General features: G+C 48.7%; 2 protein-coding genes across 9 annotated transcripts in view; both read right to left on the bottom strand.

Moving 5' to 3' along the window:
- LOC143955556 (uncharacterized) overlaps nucleotides 1–17,496 on the bottom strand; it is a 161,137-nt gene that overhangs the window by 71,228 nt on the left and 72,413 nt on the right. The window lies entirely within an intron of this gene.
- LOC143955683 (uncharacterized) lies at nucleotides 794–16,112 on the bottom strand. The gene is made up of 5 exons (XM_077465793.1): nucleotides 15,639–16,112; nucleotides 15,425–15,522; nucleotides 15,161–15,310; nucleotides 14,936–15,077; nucleotides 794–2,319 (listed from the first exon to the last, which is right to left on the bottom strand). Exons 1-5 carry the CDS (start codon nucleotides 15,721–15,723, stop codon nucleotides 941–943), a joined length of 1,854 nt encoding a protein of 617 aa, XP_077321919.1. The 5' UTR covers nucleotides 15,724–16,112; the 3' UTR covers nucleotides 794–940.

The following is a 17,496-nucleotide window of genomic DNA, read 5'->3' as shown; positions in this document are numbered from 1 at the left end:
GGCCAACTCAATATTGAACCCTACAGACTAAGACCGGGATGCCATTGAAGTTCATGTGCGTGTAAAGGCAGGCGTCCCAATACTTTTGGCAATATAGTGTATATTTCTATCCCCCCTTGGTGGGGGTGGAGATGAGAGGACAAAGCCGTGTTCTCAGTCTGAGACGTTTCTCGGGGCTGCAGTTCTTATGAGCTCCACAAGGTGGTGATCTAACTTATACCAAGACAGGAAGTCTTCTATAGAAGACAGGAAGTGAAGGCAGGCCTGATATAGTGTATGTGAGCTTTTCTCCAACTGACCACCAATGGGCAATTTTCATGGTGCTGTCGGTGTAAATATTGGACTAGCTCAGTACTATTTCATATGAGATCCGTGTTCCTATCATTTATTCCTTATGGGTTTATACCGATCGCACCGCACCCCTAAAAACTAAAACATTCTTACAATACCCCCAATGTACTGTGATGTGCTTTGTACACCACTTGGGACTATCTGACCCCCTCCCTAGGAGAATCTGAGGCTCATAGGGGAACATTTGTCCTCTTGGGATGTCCCATCATCAGAGTCTCCAAGAAATAGAAGAAGACAAGGGAAGACTCGCTCCATCAAACTCCACCTAGAAATTAAATCTCACTTTTCCCGGGATGTGCCCCTTTGAAGAACAATTTCTTGTCCTCCAGACGTTTTATGGACTCAACAGTTCCACCTGGAAAAGTCATCGTCCATTTGTCATAAGAATCAGCAGGTGGGTTCTCTCTGATGTCTCAGATTTTTTTTACCTGCAAACCATTTCCCGCACTCTGAATGCAACGAGGCCGCTCTGCGGAGTGTCTTCTCTGGTGTTTCAGAAGGTTTCCTTTATGATTGAAAAATGTTCCACACTCTGAATATGAAGGACGCTCGCCCGTGTGAATTCTCCGGTGTTGCACAAGGTGTCCTTTCACACTGAAACATTTCCCGCACTCTGAACATGAATAGGGACGCTCACCAGTGTGAATTCTCCTGTGTTTAACAAGGCCTCCTGTATAAGAGAAAGATTTCCCGCCCTCTGGACATGCATAAGGGCGTTCATCTGTGTGACTTCTCCGATGTTCAACAATTGCTCCTTCCTGAGCGAAAGATCCGGACCTGTGTGAAGTCTCTGGTGTTGCACAAGGTGTTCTTTCGCATTGAAACATTTCCCGCACTGTGAACATGAATTAGGACGCTCACCCGTGTGAATTTTCTGGTGTTTTACAAGATCTCTTTTATGAATGTAGGATTTCCCGCACTCTGAACATGGATAGGGACGCTCACCTGTGTGAATTTTCTGATGTGTAACAAGTGCTCCTTCCTGAGCGAAAGATTTCCCACACTCTGAACATGGATAAGGGCGCTCGCCAGTATGATTTCTCTGGTGTACAATAAGTCTTTCTTTTTTAAAGAAACCTTTCCCACACTCCAAACAAGGGAAAGGACGCTCACTGCTGTGAATTTTCTGGTGTTCAGCAAGATTTCCTTTTTTAAGGAAACATTTCCCGCACTCTAAACAAGGGAAAGGACGCTCACCCGTGTGAATTTTCAGGTGTACAACAAGTTCTCCTTTACGAGTAAAACTTTTCCCACACTGTGAACATGAAAAAGGACGCTCACCCGTGTGAATTAACTGATGTCTAAGAAGGTGTTTTTTTTCAATGAAACATTTTCCGCACTCTGAACAAGAGAAAGGACGCTCACCTGTGTGATTTCTCTGGTGTATAATAAGGGTTGCTTTTTTAAGGAAACCTTTCCCGCACTCTGAACAAGAGAAAGGACGCTCACCCGTGTGAATTCTTTGATGGGAAACCAGGACTGATTTCCGAATGAAACTTTTCTCGCACTCTGAACATGGATAGGGACGCTCACCTGTGTGAATTCTCTGGTGTACAATAAGCTGTTGTTTCTGAGTAAAACATTTCCCACACTCTGAACATGGATAGGGACGCTCACCAGTGTGAATTCTCTGGTGCGTAAGAAGGTTTTTGTTTGCAGTGAAACATTTCCCGCACTCTGAACATGCGAATGAACGTTCTCCTGTGTGAACCCTCTTATGGCTTGAAGAAGATATCTGGGGATTGGATGGATCTGTTGATCTGGGAGAACTTAGATGAACATCTGAAGTCATAGTATGGGATTTATCAGAAGGTTCCTCAGGATTAGAAGGATCTGTGGATCTTGTCAACCAATCAGAGGTCACTTTCGGAGAATATTGTGGAATGTCAGTATCTTCTGCCTTACAATCTGGAGATATAATAAGATGTCCCTCCGATGTATTTATATTCCAGGAACACCGTCCATCTGCTGGAAAGCAATATTTAATATAAATCATATCTGTTCTCATACATCTTGTATTCAGAAGTCATATGTATACAATGGGCATGATGGTGAGAGAGAGAAAACTGACTACAAGGGTGAAAAGAAAATTAAAATTAAACCATTTAACCAATAAAATGTCAGTTCGATTGACGGAGTAACCATCTAACACAATGCACAACAGAAGATACCAGCGCTCAGTGGGTCAAAATGAAAGAAAGTCTCTCAGTAGCAGTAATGCAATAATATGCAGAGGTTATTCGATGACGATCATGTGGATTCTACAATCCAAAAGTTAACGCACTTAGGATAATGGGAGGACTCAGGACTGGGGATAAAAACCAACCCTGGAAAAAATGTCCCACCAGCCCCATAGCATTATTATACCGACCCAACAGCAGAACCTCATTCTTTTCTTGTTCATAAAATGGGAAAACCAATATTTTTTAAGCACATTTGAAGAGCGTATTATATACAGTATATAGATAATAGAGCAAATAGGGCTTTATATGTCTCAGACTGGCCTGGCGGCGCTGTCACTGACCTCCTCTCAGGTGCACCGAGCAGGGATCAGTCAGTCGGCTCCAGCTTGGTGGCTCTGGTTTTATGCTATAGTCTCCTCATCACAGTCCACACACGTCTCACTTCTCCCATGACCCTGTAAGAGTCCAGGGTTTACTACGCATGTGCCAATGGCGCGTTGCCGCGAGAGCAAATCCGTGCCTACTGAGCATGCGCCAAAGATGCCTCAGTGCGCCAACCCGCAACTGCGCAGAAGACCTGGTGGAAAAAGGCAGGAAAATGTCCAGGAGGAGCACAGGAAGTGACCTCAACCTGGTGGAAAAGGCCCAGGAGGAGCACAGGATGTGACCTCATCCTGATGGGAAAGGCCCAGGAGGCTCACAGGATGTGACCTCAAACTGATGGGAAAGGGGCGAGAAAATGCCCAGGAGGTGCACAGGAAGTGACCTCAAACTGATGGGAAAGGGGCAAGAAAATGCCCAGGAGGTGCACAGGAAGTGACCTCAACCTGATGGGAAAAGGGCAAGAAAATGCCCAGGAGGTGCACAGGAAGCGACCTCAACCTGATGGGAAAAGGGCAAGAAAATGCCCAGGAGGTGCACAGGAAGCGACCTCAACCTGATGGAAAACAGCAGGAAAAGGTCCAAGAGGCGCACAGGAAGTGACCTCAACCTGATGGAAAAGGGTGGGAAAAGGCCCAGGAGGCGCACAGGAAGTGACCCCAACCTGATGGAAAATGGCGGGAAAAGGCCCAGGAGGCGCACAGGAAGTGACCTCAACCTGGTGGAAAAGGGCGGGAAAAGGCTCAGGATATGCACAGGAAGTGAACTCAACTTGATGGAAAAGGCCCAGGAGGCGCACAGGAAGTGACCTCAAACTTCCATATATAAGCCCAGCCCAGCCACTGCCAAATGGCTGGATTATCTTCAGTCCCCCCTTGTTCCTGTGCTAGTGTGTGATTTGTCTGAACTTGTTCTGACCTGGAAACCTATTTGACTACTCTTGATTAGGGATGGGCTTTATGTTCAGGTCATCAGAACATTGCTGTTCGCCGAATAGCGAAACATTTTGGGTGTTCGCAGCAAATTCAAAAGCACCCGCCCAATGTACTCCAAAGCACCCTCCCAATGTTGAGGGCATGTGGCCTGGTAAGGTTCAGGAGAGGGGGGCGCTCTTTCGCGCCCCCCCCCCCCCTCTTTTCCTGTGGCCTGCCAGGTTGCGTGATCGGATAAGGGCCTGGTATGGATTTTTAAAATCCTTACCAGACCTGAAGGAACTGGCATGGAATTTGGGGGGACCTCCATGCATTTTTTTTAAATTTTGGTTTGGGGTTCCCCTGTGGGGGAATCCCAATGCCGTTTTTACCAATGAACTTTTATGTATATTGACGGACCGACAGTACATACAGTACTTTTAAATGACTTTTTTTCCTTTAGAAATGTCATTTTGCTGTCAGGCTGTTCTAAACACGGGAAACATGCGCCACTTTACAGGCATACTATAGACGCCCCCTCCCCCCCGGTACGAAATTTAAAGGAATATTACACATTGTTTCATTTTAAGCTGCTCCTGAAAAAACAGACGTTTTTAAAAAAAAATTGCATTGATACATGTCCCCTGGGGCAGGACCCGGGTCCCCAAACACTTTTTAAAACAATTCTATACATATAAACCTTTAAAATGAGCACTTTTGATTTTTCATATTCGTGTCCCATAGACTTTAACTGTGTTTGAACACATTTTTTGCCTGGTGTTCGGACCATCCCTACTCCTGATTGCTGCTTGCCATTGACCTCGGATTTGTACCTTGACCATTCTACTTCTTTTCCCCTTTTGTACTTGCCAGATTGGAACCAACCCTGGCTTGGATCTTGGCCATTCTTCTGATTAACCCTTTTATACTTCGTTGCCAAACTGGACTTGACCTCAGTTCGAATCTTGAACTAAGGTTTGCACGGTGCTCCGCACCCCTGGCACTCGTGCAAGGGAGGCCTCCCCACTACTTCGGTCTCACCCCAGGTACATGGCCCTCATGACAGACCCCCATCCCTGTGGCACTCCCACTTTTGACTCCTCTCCAGACTCCCTCAGAGACTGCAAACATACTAAAGGAGATGGTCAGAGACTGCAGACATAGTACAGGAGATGGTCAGAGACTGCAGACATAGTGTCACGATCGTTCCACCATCCCGACCGTACATAGGAGACTTACCCGCAGGTTTCCTGTACAAGAGGATCGTCGGTGCCCTCGGACGCGGGTTGGCGCAAACGAACGCACGCGAGTGCATGTAGCCCCTAACAGGCACACGCGGGTGCGCGTTGACACGAGCGGGCGCACGCGGGTGCGCGACAAACCGAACGGGCGTACGCGGGTACGCGGGGTCACGAACGGGAGCACGGTTACCCGCGGGGGCACGCAAACGTACCGTGCGACCGTTCTTGGCGCCCAACAAGCTATTTAAGGAATCAGCTTCTGTTCTCCAGTGCTGTCCTGTCTACAGCGTTCCTGTGACTTCTGCTACCAGTTCCTGTTTGTTCCTGATACTGTACCCGGCCTGTTCCTTGACCTTGCTTGTTTGCCGCCTGCCTCCGACCCTTTGCCTGATTGACCACGCTTCTGCCTTCTGCTGTGTACCTCTGCTGCCCGATAGTTGCTGACCCGGCTCGCCTCTGACCACGCCTGTCTACCCACCTGAACTCCAGCACCAGCTTCTCCTGTGGTTCCTGCCTGACTACCTGTGCCAGCCGCTCCTGCTGTTCCTGCCCGGCTTCCAGCGCCGGTTGCACCTACCGTTCCAGTCAGCTACCTGTTCCCGCTGTGCCTGCTGTCTGCTACCTTTCATCCTCTGCCTGACCTCCTGCACCAGCTGGTGGTGATCTCCGTTGCTGCAACCCGGCTTGGCACTTGTGCCCTCCGGACTCTTGAATCCCTGTCTCCACCTCCAGGGGCTCTCGAGCCGGAGGCTTACGAGGCGCCGCTCCCTGCACGTTTGGGCTCTCCAACCAGGTACGTGACACATAGTACAGGAGATGGTCAGAGACTGCAGACATAGTACAGGAGATGGTCAGAGGCTGCAGACATAGTACAGGAGATGGTCAGAGACTGCAGACATAGTACAGGAGATGGTCAGAGACTGCAGACATAGTACAGGAGATGGTCAGAGACTGCAGACATAGTACAGGAGATGGTCAGAGACTGCAGACATGGTACAGGAGATGGTCAGAGAATGCAGACATGATACAGGAGATTAGGGATGAGCCGAACACCCCCCGGTTCGGTTCGCACCAGAACTTTTGAACGGACCCCAAATTCGTACGAACGTTAGAACCCCATTGAAGTCTATGGGACTCGAACGTTCGAAATTAAAAGTGCTAATTTTAACGGCTAATATGCAAGATACTGTCCTAAAAAGGGGTTGGGGACCTGGCTCCTGCCCCAGGGGACATGGGTCAATGCAAAAAAAACGTCCGTTTTTAAAAACGGCCGTTTTGGCGGGAGCACTGATTTTAAGGACAATTAAAGTGGAAAAAAAAGTGAAATATTCCTTTAAATATGGTGCATGGGGGGTGTCTGTAGTATGCCTGTGAAGTGCCACGTGTTTCCCGTGTTTAGAACAGTCCCTGCACAAAATGACATTTAACGGAAATAACATCATTTAAAACTGCTTGCGGTTTTAATGTTATATCTGGTTCCTGCAATATGGTTGAAAATCATTGAGAAAAATGGCATGGGTAGCCCTCCCTGCCCATTACCAGCCCCTTTGGGTCTTGTACGCATATTAAGGGGAACCCAGTACCCATATTAAAAAAAGGAAATGCGTGTGGCCCCCGGGCCCTATATACTCAGAACAACAGTATACAGGCGGTGCAAACAAGACAGGGACTGTGTAGGTTTGTTGTGTTAAGTTGAATCTGTTTGTAATTTTCAACTGGTACATTTTTAAAGTGTAGCTCCAGTCAAAAAAAAATTTTTTAAGCTTTTTGGAAAACATAGGGAAGGGTTATCACCCCTGTATAATTTGTTTTGTCGTCCATCTTTTTTCATTTCACTTGCTGTTGTCTCCTTCCGTTTGCAAGTAGGAGATGTTTGTAAGTTGGATGTTTGAAAGTAGGGGCCTGCCCTATATGCTCTGCAGAAATGGCGGAACAAGGTGTTGGTTTTGCCACAACATTGTAAGCCCTCAAAGTGACTCTTGGTGGGCGCTGGAGCGCCCTGCTGTGAACGATTATATCAAGAATTGCAATTACATGCCATTGTTGAACAGTGGTAGAAAAATTGACCTTTGGTGGTTGTGGTGCTGGTGCCACAACACTATAAGTCCTCACAGTTACTCTGGGTGGGCACAGGAACGGGCCCTCCTGTGAAATATTATATCAAGAATTGTAATTACATGTCCCTGTTAAACAGGGGCAGAAAAATTGGGCCTTTGGTGCTGGTGCCACGACACTGCAACCTCTCCCATATACTCTTGTTTTATTGCAGGAATTAGCCCTGCTGCAAAGCATTGCAGCAAAAATTGTAATTAAAGCCCCTGTTAAACAGGGGCAGAAAAATTGGGCTGATGGCATCACCCAGAAACAGAAATGTTCTTCCAACATATCATCGGAGGAGGAAGAGGATAGACAATCAACATAACAGGACAGTCACTCAGCATCAGCATAGGCAGTCTTGAAGGGATGTGATATTTCAAAAAAAATTATTCTGTTACATCAGCTTCAGGTGCTTGATAGCTGTGGGTGATCCAAGACTGATTCATCTTGATGAAGGTCAGTCGATCAACTGATTCGGTAGACAGCCGCACCCTGTGATCGGTAACAAAGCCACCAGCAGCACTGAAGGTGCGTTCCGAAAGAACGCTGGATGCAGGACAGGCCAGTAGCTCAATTGCATACTGTGCAAGCTCTGGCCAGTGATCCATCCTCAAGACCCAGTAAGCCAGAGGATTTTCGGTGGGAAAGGTGTCCAAGTCTGACCTTGCCCCTAGGTATTCCTGCACCATGTAAATCAGACACTGGCGACGGTTGCTGGAACCGATCATACCTTGGGGCTGCGGACTAAAAAATTGTCTGAAAGCATCGGTCAGACGGCCACCTTCTCCACCGCTCCTTCTGACCGATGCCTCAGCAACACGTTGTCCAGGACCAGGAGTTTGTAACCTCCCAGTCTCTGGGAACGCGTTGCACAGACCTTTCTGCAAGGCCACCCGGAGATGTCTCATCCTCTGCTCCCTCTGCGATGGCAAGATAAGGTCGGCAACCTTACCCTTGTACCGTGGATCAAGGAGAGTGGCCAGCCAGTAATGGTCCCTCTCCTTGATCCGAAGAATACGAGGATCCTTCCGCAGGCTTTGCAGGATCAGGGAGGCCATGCAGCGTAGGTTAGCTGAGGCATTCAGTCTGGAGTCCTCTGGGTCACTAAGGGCAACATGATCCGCAGCTACCTCCTCCCAGCCACGTACAAGTCCACGGGTTTCTTGGGACTGTAAATCATCCCTCCAAGACTGTTGCTGCTGATGCTGAGTGCCAGCCTCCACCTCCATGCTGACACAATCATCCTCCTCCTCCTCCTCTTCCTCCTCCTCATCCTCTTCCTGTGTGATGGGTGGCACAGCAGGAACACTGTCTGGATAAAGGGGGCCTTGAGAGGCAAGGAAGTCCTCCTCTTCTTGCCTCTGTTTTTCCTCAAGTGCCCTGTCAATTATTCCACGCAGCGTATGCTCCAAGAGGTGGACAAGAGGTACAGTGTCACTGATGCATGCACTGTCACTACTCACCATCCTTGTGGCCTCCTCAAACGGTGACAGGACAGTGCATGCATCCCTGATCATGCCCCACTGGCGTGGTGAGAAAAATCCGAGCTCCCCTGACCCTGTCCTGGTGCTGTAGTCGCACAGGTACTCATTGATGGCCCTCTGCTGCGTGTGCAGCCGCTGCAGCATGGCCAACGTTGAGTTCCATCTGGTGGGCATGTCACATATAAGGCGGTTCTTGGGCAGGTTCAACTCCTTTTGGAGCTCAGCCAGCCAAGCACAGGCATTAAATGATAGGCAGAAATGCACACAGACTTTCCTGGCCTGCTTCAGGACATCCTGTAAGCCGGGGTACCTGCCCAAGAACCGCTGCACCACCAGGTTAAGGACGTGAGCTACACAGGGCACATGGGTCAGTTGTCCCTGTCGGAGGGCGGAGAGGAGGTTGGTGCCATTGTCGCAAACCACCATTCCTGGCTTAAGCTGGCGTGGCGTCAACCACCTCTCGGCCTGCCCCTGCAGAGCTGACAAAACATCCGCCCCAGTGTGGCTCCTGTCCCCCAAACAAACCAGCGCAAGCACGGCATGGCATTGTTTTGCCTGCGTACTTGCGTAGCCCCTGGAACGCCTACGGAGCACCGCTGGTTCTGAGGACAGAGCACTGGAAGAGGCCATGGAGGAAGAAGAAGAGGAGGGGGTGGAGGAGAGAGGTGTGTCACAACCAATAGTAGCATTTTGGAGGCGTGGTGGCGGAACAACCGCCAACACTACTGCACCTTGTCCTGCATCCTTCCCAGCTGCCAGAAGAGTGACCCAATGGGCCGTGAAAGACAGGCAACGTCCCTGTCCATGCCTGCTGGACCATGAGTCAGCGGTAATATGCACCTTACCGCTGACCGCCCTGTCCAGCGAGGCAAGGACATTGCCTTCCACATGCCGGTAGAGAGCCGGAATCGACTTCCGTGAGAAAAAGTGGCGTTTGGGGACCTGCCACTGAGGAACCGCACATTGTACAAACTCACGGAAGGGGGCCGAGTCTACCAACTGAAAAGGCAGCAGTTGAAGTGCTAGCAATTTAGCCAAGCTAGCATTCAACCGCTGGGCATGTGGATGGCTGGGAGTGAACTTCTTTCGCCGGTCCAGCAGCGGGGGCAGGGACATTTGCCTGCTATAATCGGACGTGGGTGTACTGCTAGCAGAGTTCCCGGAAGCACTTGGCTGTGACACACCTAATTCTACACCTTCATTCCTCTCAGAGCAGGTTTCAGAGAGGACTGAAGGTCTAGTGGGGTTGGAGATGCCAGCTGATGAGGAGCAAGGAGAGGTCCGCTTTGTTCTTTGGTGTGGGTTTTTGAGGTACGCTTGCCAACGAGCTGCATGGCAGGTCAACATATGTCTGGTCAAGCATGTGGTGCCCAAGCGGCTGATGTTTTGGCCACGCGAGATACGCTTGAGACATATGTTGCAAATAGCAGCGGTGCGATCTGATGCACTCGTCTCAAAAAAGACCCACACCAAAGAACTTTTAGCATAACGTGCAGAGGCAGCGCCCTGCACAGGCGGAGCTCTGCGGTGTGATTCAGTCAGTGTGCTGCCCCTAAGCTGGCCCCCGGAGGGCATCCTGCCTCGTTGGACATGTGCCTCCTCCTCCTCCTCTCTCCTTCCAGGCACCCACGTGGAGTCAGTGCCCTCATCATCCCCTCCCTCTTCATCGCTGTAGCAAACCTGGCAGTATGCTGCAGCTTGTGGAACATGACTGCCAGATTGCTGTCCTTCTTGAGCATCCCCTCTCTCTGCATTCACGCTACTGCCTTCCTCTAGCTGAGTGTCATCATCAGAGGCTACAAAACACTGGGCATCCTCCTGGAGCATGTACCCAACACTGTGCTCAAAGAGTTCAGGAGACTCCTCAGGAGGACGTGGTGGGTCTAGGGAAGGAGTCACTGATGATGACATTGAGACGAGGGAAGGCGATGCGTTGGCAGCTGCTTTGCTAGTACCCTGAGACTGGGTGAGAGAGGATGAGGAGGATGAAGAGGGCTTGGTCATCCACTCTACCAAGTCATTGGCATGTTGCGGTTCAACATGTCCAGCTGCCGAAAAGAAGGACAAGCGTGTCCCATGGCCACGTGCTGATGACAATGCACCGCGTCCACGACCAGCACTGTTGTCTCTAGACACAGAGCCTGCTTGCCCTCTTTTATCGGCTCGCGCCTGTCTGCCTCTCCTTGCTGGCCTTCCAGACATGGTAATGGCCTGAATGGAGTTGGGTAAAAAAGCAGTTGGGTAGTGTATATTGTGCTAGAGGCACACAACACCCACTAACTCCTGCAGATGCCTTTATTATAGAACACCAGAGATAAAGGGGTATATACAGATGTATACTGTGCTATGCTGGAGGCACACACAACTTCCAATAACTCCTGCAGATGGCAAGTGGGCTCAAATAGAGAAGAGCTATGTAGGTGGATATAGCGGTATGTACTGGGTACAGAGCACGCAGACACCACGCACTAGCTCCTAACACTACTGACTGCAAGCTCTATTATAAAAGATAGATCACTAGCTATATAGGTGAGGTGAATATAGCGGTGTATACTGCGGTCAGGGCACGCAGACAACAACCACTACACAACAGCAAGATCGAAAATCGGCCGAAAACTATCGGTGTGTACTGTGTTGAAGGTACACAGAACACCCACTGCTTCAGACGCCAACACACTACACAAGGCCGCCGCGTTGGCGGCCTTATATAGTGTGGGGCGTGCACTACACAGCCTGAGCTATGATTGGCCACAGGCATCCTGCCTGTGGCCAATCATGGCTCTCCTCGCTGCTGGCGCTGCGATTGGCCAAGCATGCGGGGTCACAGTGCATGCTTGGCCAATCATGAGCCAGCAATGCACTGCGCCATCGCAGTGCATTGTGGGCCGTGAGCGCCACACGAATTTGGCGTGAACGGACCAAAATGTTCGGACTTCGCCGAACGGACGAACAGCCGATGTTCGAGTCTAACGTATGTTCGACTCGAACACGAAGCTCATTCCTACAGGAGATGGTCAGAGATTGCAGATGTAGTACAGGAGATGGTCAGAGGCTGCGGGCATGATACAAGAGATGGTCAGAGACTGTGGACATGATACAAGAGATGCTCATAGATTGCAGATATGGTACCGGAGATGATCAGAGACTGTGGACATGATACAAGAGATCAATGCAGCCTCACCAACGCCCATCAAATGCATCCTCGCTGTGCCAACAATGCAGCCTCACTGTGCCCATCTGCAGCCTCGCCAGTGCCTTGATTACACAGAGCGGTCATCTCCTTCCGCTGTGCTATGGAGCTGGGGTCTGGACTGTTCGACGGCCGTCCAATGCAACAAAGCCCCGCCTCCTAAATGTCTATCATGTTCTAGGAGGCGGGGCTTTGTTACAGTGGGATTGGAAATGTTCGGCCAGCTCCATGACACAGCGAGAGGAGATACCCACTCTCTGAGTGATTATGCAAGTGGAGGGTGAGGAGGACTCCACACTTGGATCAGCCCTGGGCGCCGCTGTTGCCGCAGCTGAAAGCGCCCCCCAGGGCAAGCGGCCTTCTGGAAAATTTTCCAGTATCCAGATAGGCCACTCCGGCCCTGGCAGGGAGGAGCTGGTGGCATCCACAGATGGAAGTAGCCTCGCAGTAGGGGTGGCGCCAGTGTCCCCACTGCGCTGAGCCTCACGAGGGGGGCTGTAGGCAGCTGGGTGTGCTATTGGAGAGGGAGAAGACAGCAGTCCGCAGATGGGTGGATCTCCATACTCAACGTGTCAGGGCCAGCCGGCGTGCCGACGGGATGGGGTGAAGCCACAATCCGTGGATGGATGCGATGATGCTCTCTCCCGGTGGTGCCAGACAGGTGTGTGGCTGCTCCCAGTTGTAGGTGGGGATGCCCTGGTCTAGTTAGGTTCTTGCTCTGTCACGAGCGATCGCGGGAGCCTGGCAGTCATCACGCCTGCTGGGCTCCTGCGATCGCTCGTGACAGAGCGAAAACCAGGATCTGTGTGTGTAAACACACAGATCCCGGTTCTTTCAGGGGAGAGGAGACTCTTGATTGCCCCCTAGTGTTAACCCCTTCCCTGTCAGTGACATTTATACAGTAATCAGTGCATTTTTATAGCACTGATCGCTGTATAATCGTCAATGGTCCCAAAAATGTGTCAAAAGTGTCCGATCTGTCTGCTGCAATATCGTAGTCCCACTCCAGCCAAACCAGGCTCAGGATCCTTCTTCCCGGCTTCCCTAACTGGACCAGGGCATCCCCACCCACACCTGGGAGTAGCCACACGCCTGTTTGGCACCACCAGGAGACAGTATTGTCACATCCATCCACAGACGGTGGCTTCACCACATCCCCTGTTATCACGCCGACTGGCCCTGAGCTCTGATATGTGGAGTACAAAGATCGATCCATCCGCGGACCACTGCCTTCTATCCCTCCATCATCAGCACGCCCAGCTGCCTACAGCCCGCCGGTGAGCAGGCCCCTCAACCGGCTCAGTGCAGTGGGGACACTGGCGCCACCCCCACTACCAGGCTTTCATTTGTGGATGCCGTCAGCTCGTCCCTGCTCTATGGACCTCCAGTGATACTGTAAGCTCTCTAATCATATTTCCTATCCCTCCCATTATCCAGAGTGCATTAACTCTTGGATTGTAGAATCCACATGATCGTCATCGAATAAAATGTGTATATTATTGCATTACTGCTACTGAGAGACTCTTTCATTTTAACTCACTGAGCGCTGGTATCTTTTTTTGTGCATTGTGTTATCCATATTTCTAGTTCTGGTCTCCAGCTGCACTGGGTTCAGTTCCCACTGTATCACATGATTCCTTTCACAGCCACATATGACCACGTTTTAGCGCTGGTGAGACCCACCATTCATCATGAGTAATCATCTAGGAAAGAAAAACTCCAACTACAGCGGCCCATGTTTGAGAGCCTCACAATAAGGACAACAGGGTCACATGCAGCCATCAAGTCCTACATTATCGCTGATACATCAGTTGAATAAAGATAAGGAATTGTAGATAAATCCTTTACATGGTGTAGAGTATCTCCTCCTCATTTGTCGGGAACATGACATTATATTGAGGAATGGAGATGGACCTTTCATATGATGTACAGTATCTCCTCCTCATTTGTTGGGAACATGACGTTATATTGAGGAATGGAGATGGACCTTTCATATGGTGTACAGTATCTCCTCCTCATTTGTTGGGAACATGACATTATATTGAGGAATGGAGATGGACCTTTCATATGGTGTACAGTATCTCCTCCTCATTTGTTGGGAACATGACGTTATATTGAGGAATGGAGATGGACCTTTCATATGGTGTACAGTATCTCCTCCTCATTTGTTGGGAACATGACGTTCTATTGAGGAATGGAGATGGACGTTTCATATGGTGTACAGTATCTCCTCCTCATTTGTTGGGAACATGACATTATATTGAGGAATGGAGATGGACCTTTCATATGGTGTACAGTATCTCCTCCTCATTTGTTGGGAACATGACGTTATATTGAGGAATGGAGATGGACCTTTCATATGGTGTACAGTATCTCCTCCTCATTTGTTGGGAACATGACGTAATATTGAGAAATGGAGATGGACCTTTCATATGGTGTACAGCATCTCCTCCTCATTTGTTGGGAACATGACGTTATATTGAGGAATGGAGATGAACCTTTCATATGGTGTACAGCATCTCCTCCTCATTTGTTGGGAACATGACGTTATATTGAGGAATGGAGATGGACCTTTCATATGGTGTACAGTATCTCCTCCTCATTTGTTGGGAACATGACGTTATATTGAGGAATGGAGATGGACCTTTCATATGGTGTACAGTATCTCCTCCTCATTTGTTGGGAACATGACGTAATATTGAGAAATGGAGATGGACCTTTCATATGGTGTACAGTATCTCCTCCTCATTTGTTGGGAACATGACATTATATTGAGGAATGGAGATGGACCTTTCATAGTCTTCCACAGGAACTTGTTCTAGCAGACTGGAAGAGCTTCTAATATTTATAAGAATCATTGTAGAATGTTGATTTGGGGAATTATCTGCCTTTTGGAACAAAGAAGGAACTCTTTTAACTTAATGAATTATGGACGAACTTTATGTGGCTTTTCTGTCCTCCCCCTGGATCAACTGCCACTTTGGATTTTTTTTTTTTTACTCAGTGGTCATATGGTAGATTTCAATCCATGTAACTACATGCTTTATGTTTAGATAAGGAGAATGTGAACTTTCTGCATTTAGTGTTTATGACTTACTTGTGTCCTCATGTAGAGAAGATTCTTCTGGTTTACTTTTCATAATCCTCTCCCCCTCCTCCATAGACTGCTGATCTCCACTCACCAACCTCTCTTCTTCTTCTTCTTTATGCTCAACTTTGATGTCTTTCCATTCTTCATTCTAAATTCCAGAGATTACAAAATATAACACCTGGAAATACTGCTGCCAATAATAAAAGATGACAAAAAGAAGGTCGCATCTACCTGATCATTCTCTGTATAGTGGTGATCTTCCGATGTAGAATTCTGGGAATACAGAGGACAATCCTCCTCTATAGACTGCTGATCTCCACTCACCAACATCTCCTCTTCTTCCTCTTTAACCTCAACTTTAATGCCTTTTACGTTTTTACCCTAAACCCCAACGAAGAAAGAATACATTTGTAAAAAGGAGCAAGAGATGACATATAGGAATGTTACCCCATACCTCAAATATGTTTTTAGGTCTACATGCTCAGTCCCACCTACCTGATGATGGTGGGGGATGGTGTGACCTTCCTGTGTGGAATCCCGGGAATACAGAGGACGGGGACATCTCGCTGGTGGGTTCCTATTACTGGATCCATCTGTAGGAAACACACACACTGACTGAATACATTGTTTCTATGTGTTTATCAGATGATGGGGGATCTAGGTGGAGCCTCCGTACTGCTCTCTCCTTTACAATAAAGTCTCCTCTTACCCGGTGATGTGAGGGGCGGCTGATTGTCCATCATGACGTCCTTGTAGAGATCCTTGTGTCCTTCTAAATACTCCCACTCCTCCATGGAGAAATAGACAGTGACATCCTGACAACCCAGAAAAATCAGGAGATATAATTAGGATGTATCCGGTCTATAAACCAGAGGCTCTGGATGGACAGTTGGATAAATGTCTTTATATTTAGGATGTATCCGGTCTATAAACCAGAGGCTCTGGATGGACAGTTGGATAAATGGTTCTATATTTAGGATGTATCTGGTCTATAAACCAGAGGCTCTGGATGGACAGTTGGATAAATGGTTCTATATTTTGGATGTATCCGGTCTATAAACCAGAGGCTCTGGATGGACAGTTGGATAAATGGTTCCATATTTAGGATATATCAGGTCTATAAACCATAGGAGACATCACTGTGACTATGGAGGAAGAGGACGGACATGACGGGGGGGGGGGGTTACTGGGTGTAAATATACAATAAGATCTTATTACCTCCTCTGCTGCCAGTTCCAGCAATGGCTCCTCTCAACTTCCCTCCCACTCTTTTACCAAGAACTTCCTGGTTATACTCCAAAAAAATACTAGATTCACTTCCTGTCTGCAGCTTACATCACTTCCTGTATGTACCAAGTGACATCACCACCTTGTGTTGAATATAAATACTGCAGTCTTCGTTAGGCTTCATCATTTTGCCCGCTGCTTTGTGGTCCATTCCTCTATTATGTTCCATCCTTCAGAAAATGTGTTTTATGTTCAGCCACCAGATACTTTTTATATATTTTGATATAGCTGTTATTTCATTTTTATTATGTTCTAGCGTTTTGTTTTTTTTGTCTGGATTTTCTCTTTCCGCAGTCAGTTAGTCTTCCAATAAGATGATCTTTTGATCGTATTAAAGATTTGGATAAATTTGAATATCCATTTCAGTTGACTTGGGTGGTTAGGTTGAAATACAGACACGTGGAAGTGGTCCGTTTCCTCAATAAAGGGTTCCTCTGCTAACCATTACCAGTTCTTCCACTTTCCCCACTATAAACATTTTGGATGTGACGTCGCGCCCTATCCTCCAATCCCAGTTGGCGCCTCCTGAGGGGAAACGCGCCGGGTGGAGACATCGGTGACGTCAGGACGCGTGGTCCGCGCTGCAAGCGGCCGCACTGACACTATCGTGTGTGCTTTTAACCAAGGAAGAACAGAGCATTAAAAAAGTGGAAAAAATATTTTAGAGCCTTAGGCCGCGTACACACGCGCGGACTGTTCGCCCAACCTTGTCCGCTGAACAGTGTTTGGGCGGACAGTCCGCTCGTGTGTGGGGCTTCAGCGGACAGTTTCAGCGGACAGTTGGCCGAACAAGGTCTTACGGAAATTCCGAAAAACTGTCCGCTGAAACAAGGTTTCAGCGGACTGTTCGCTCGTGTGTAGGCTTGTTCGGCCAACTAAGTCTCGCGCATGCTCAGAAAGGATTTCCACGTCGGAAGGTTGCATTGCAGTGTATAGGACGTCGTATTTTTCGTCCCGTCGTACGTGCCGTTCACGTCATCGCGCACGGTTTCAGCAAACTGTTCGTCCGTCGTGTGTGGCCATGTCCGTCCATGCTAAGTTTGAGCGGACTGTTCGCTCAAACTGTTGGACGGACAAAGTTGGGCCAACAGTCCGCGCGTGTGTACGCGGCCTTATGGGCCGTACACACAATTGGATTTTCTGACAACAAATGTTGGATGTGAGCTTGTCGGAATTTCCGACCAACAAATGTTTGAGAACAGGTTCTCAAATTTTCTGACAACAAGATTTGTTGTCGGAAATTCCGAGCGAGCGTACACAATTCCGACGCTGAGAGCCGC

This window comes from Lithobates pipiens, unplaced genomic scaffold, assembly GCF_037356315.1.
Source record: "Lithobates pipiens isolate NorthernLeopardFrog02 unplaced genomic scaffold, aLitPip1_a1.2 Scaffold_35, whole genome shotgun sequence".
Taxonomy (NCBI): domain Eukaryota; kingdom Metazoa; phylum Chordata; class Amphibia; order Anura; family Ranidae; genus Lithobates; species Lithobates pipiens.
The sequence above is the reverse complement of the archived record's forward strand: the minus strand, read 5'-3'. Positions and strand labels throughout refer to the sequence as shown.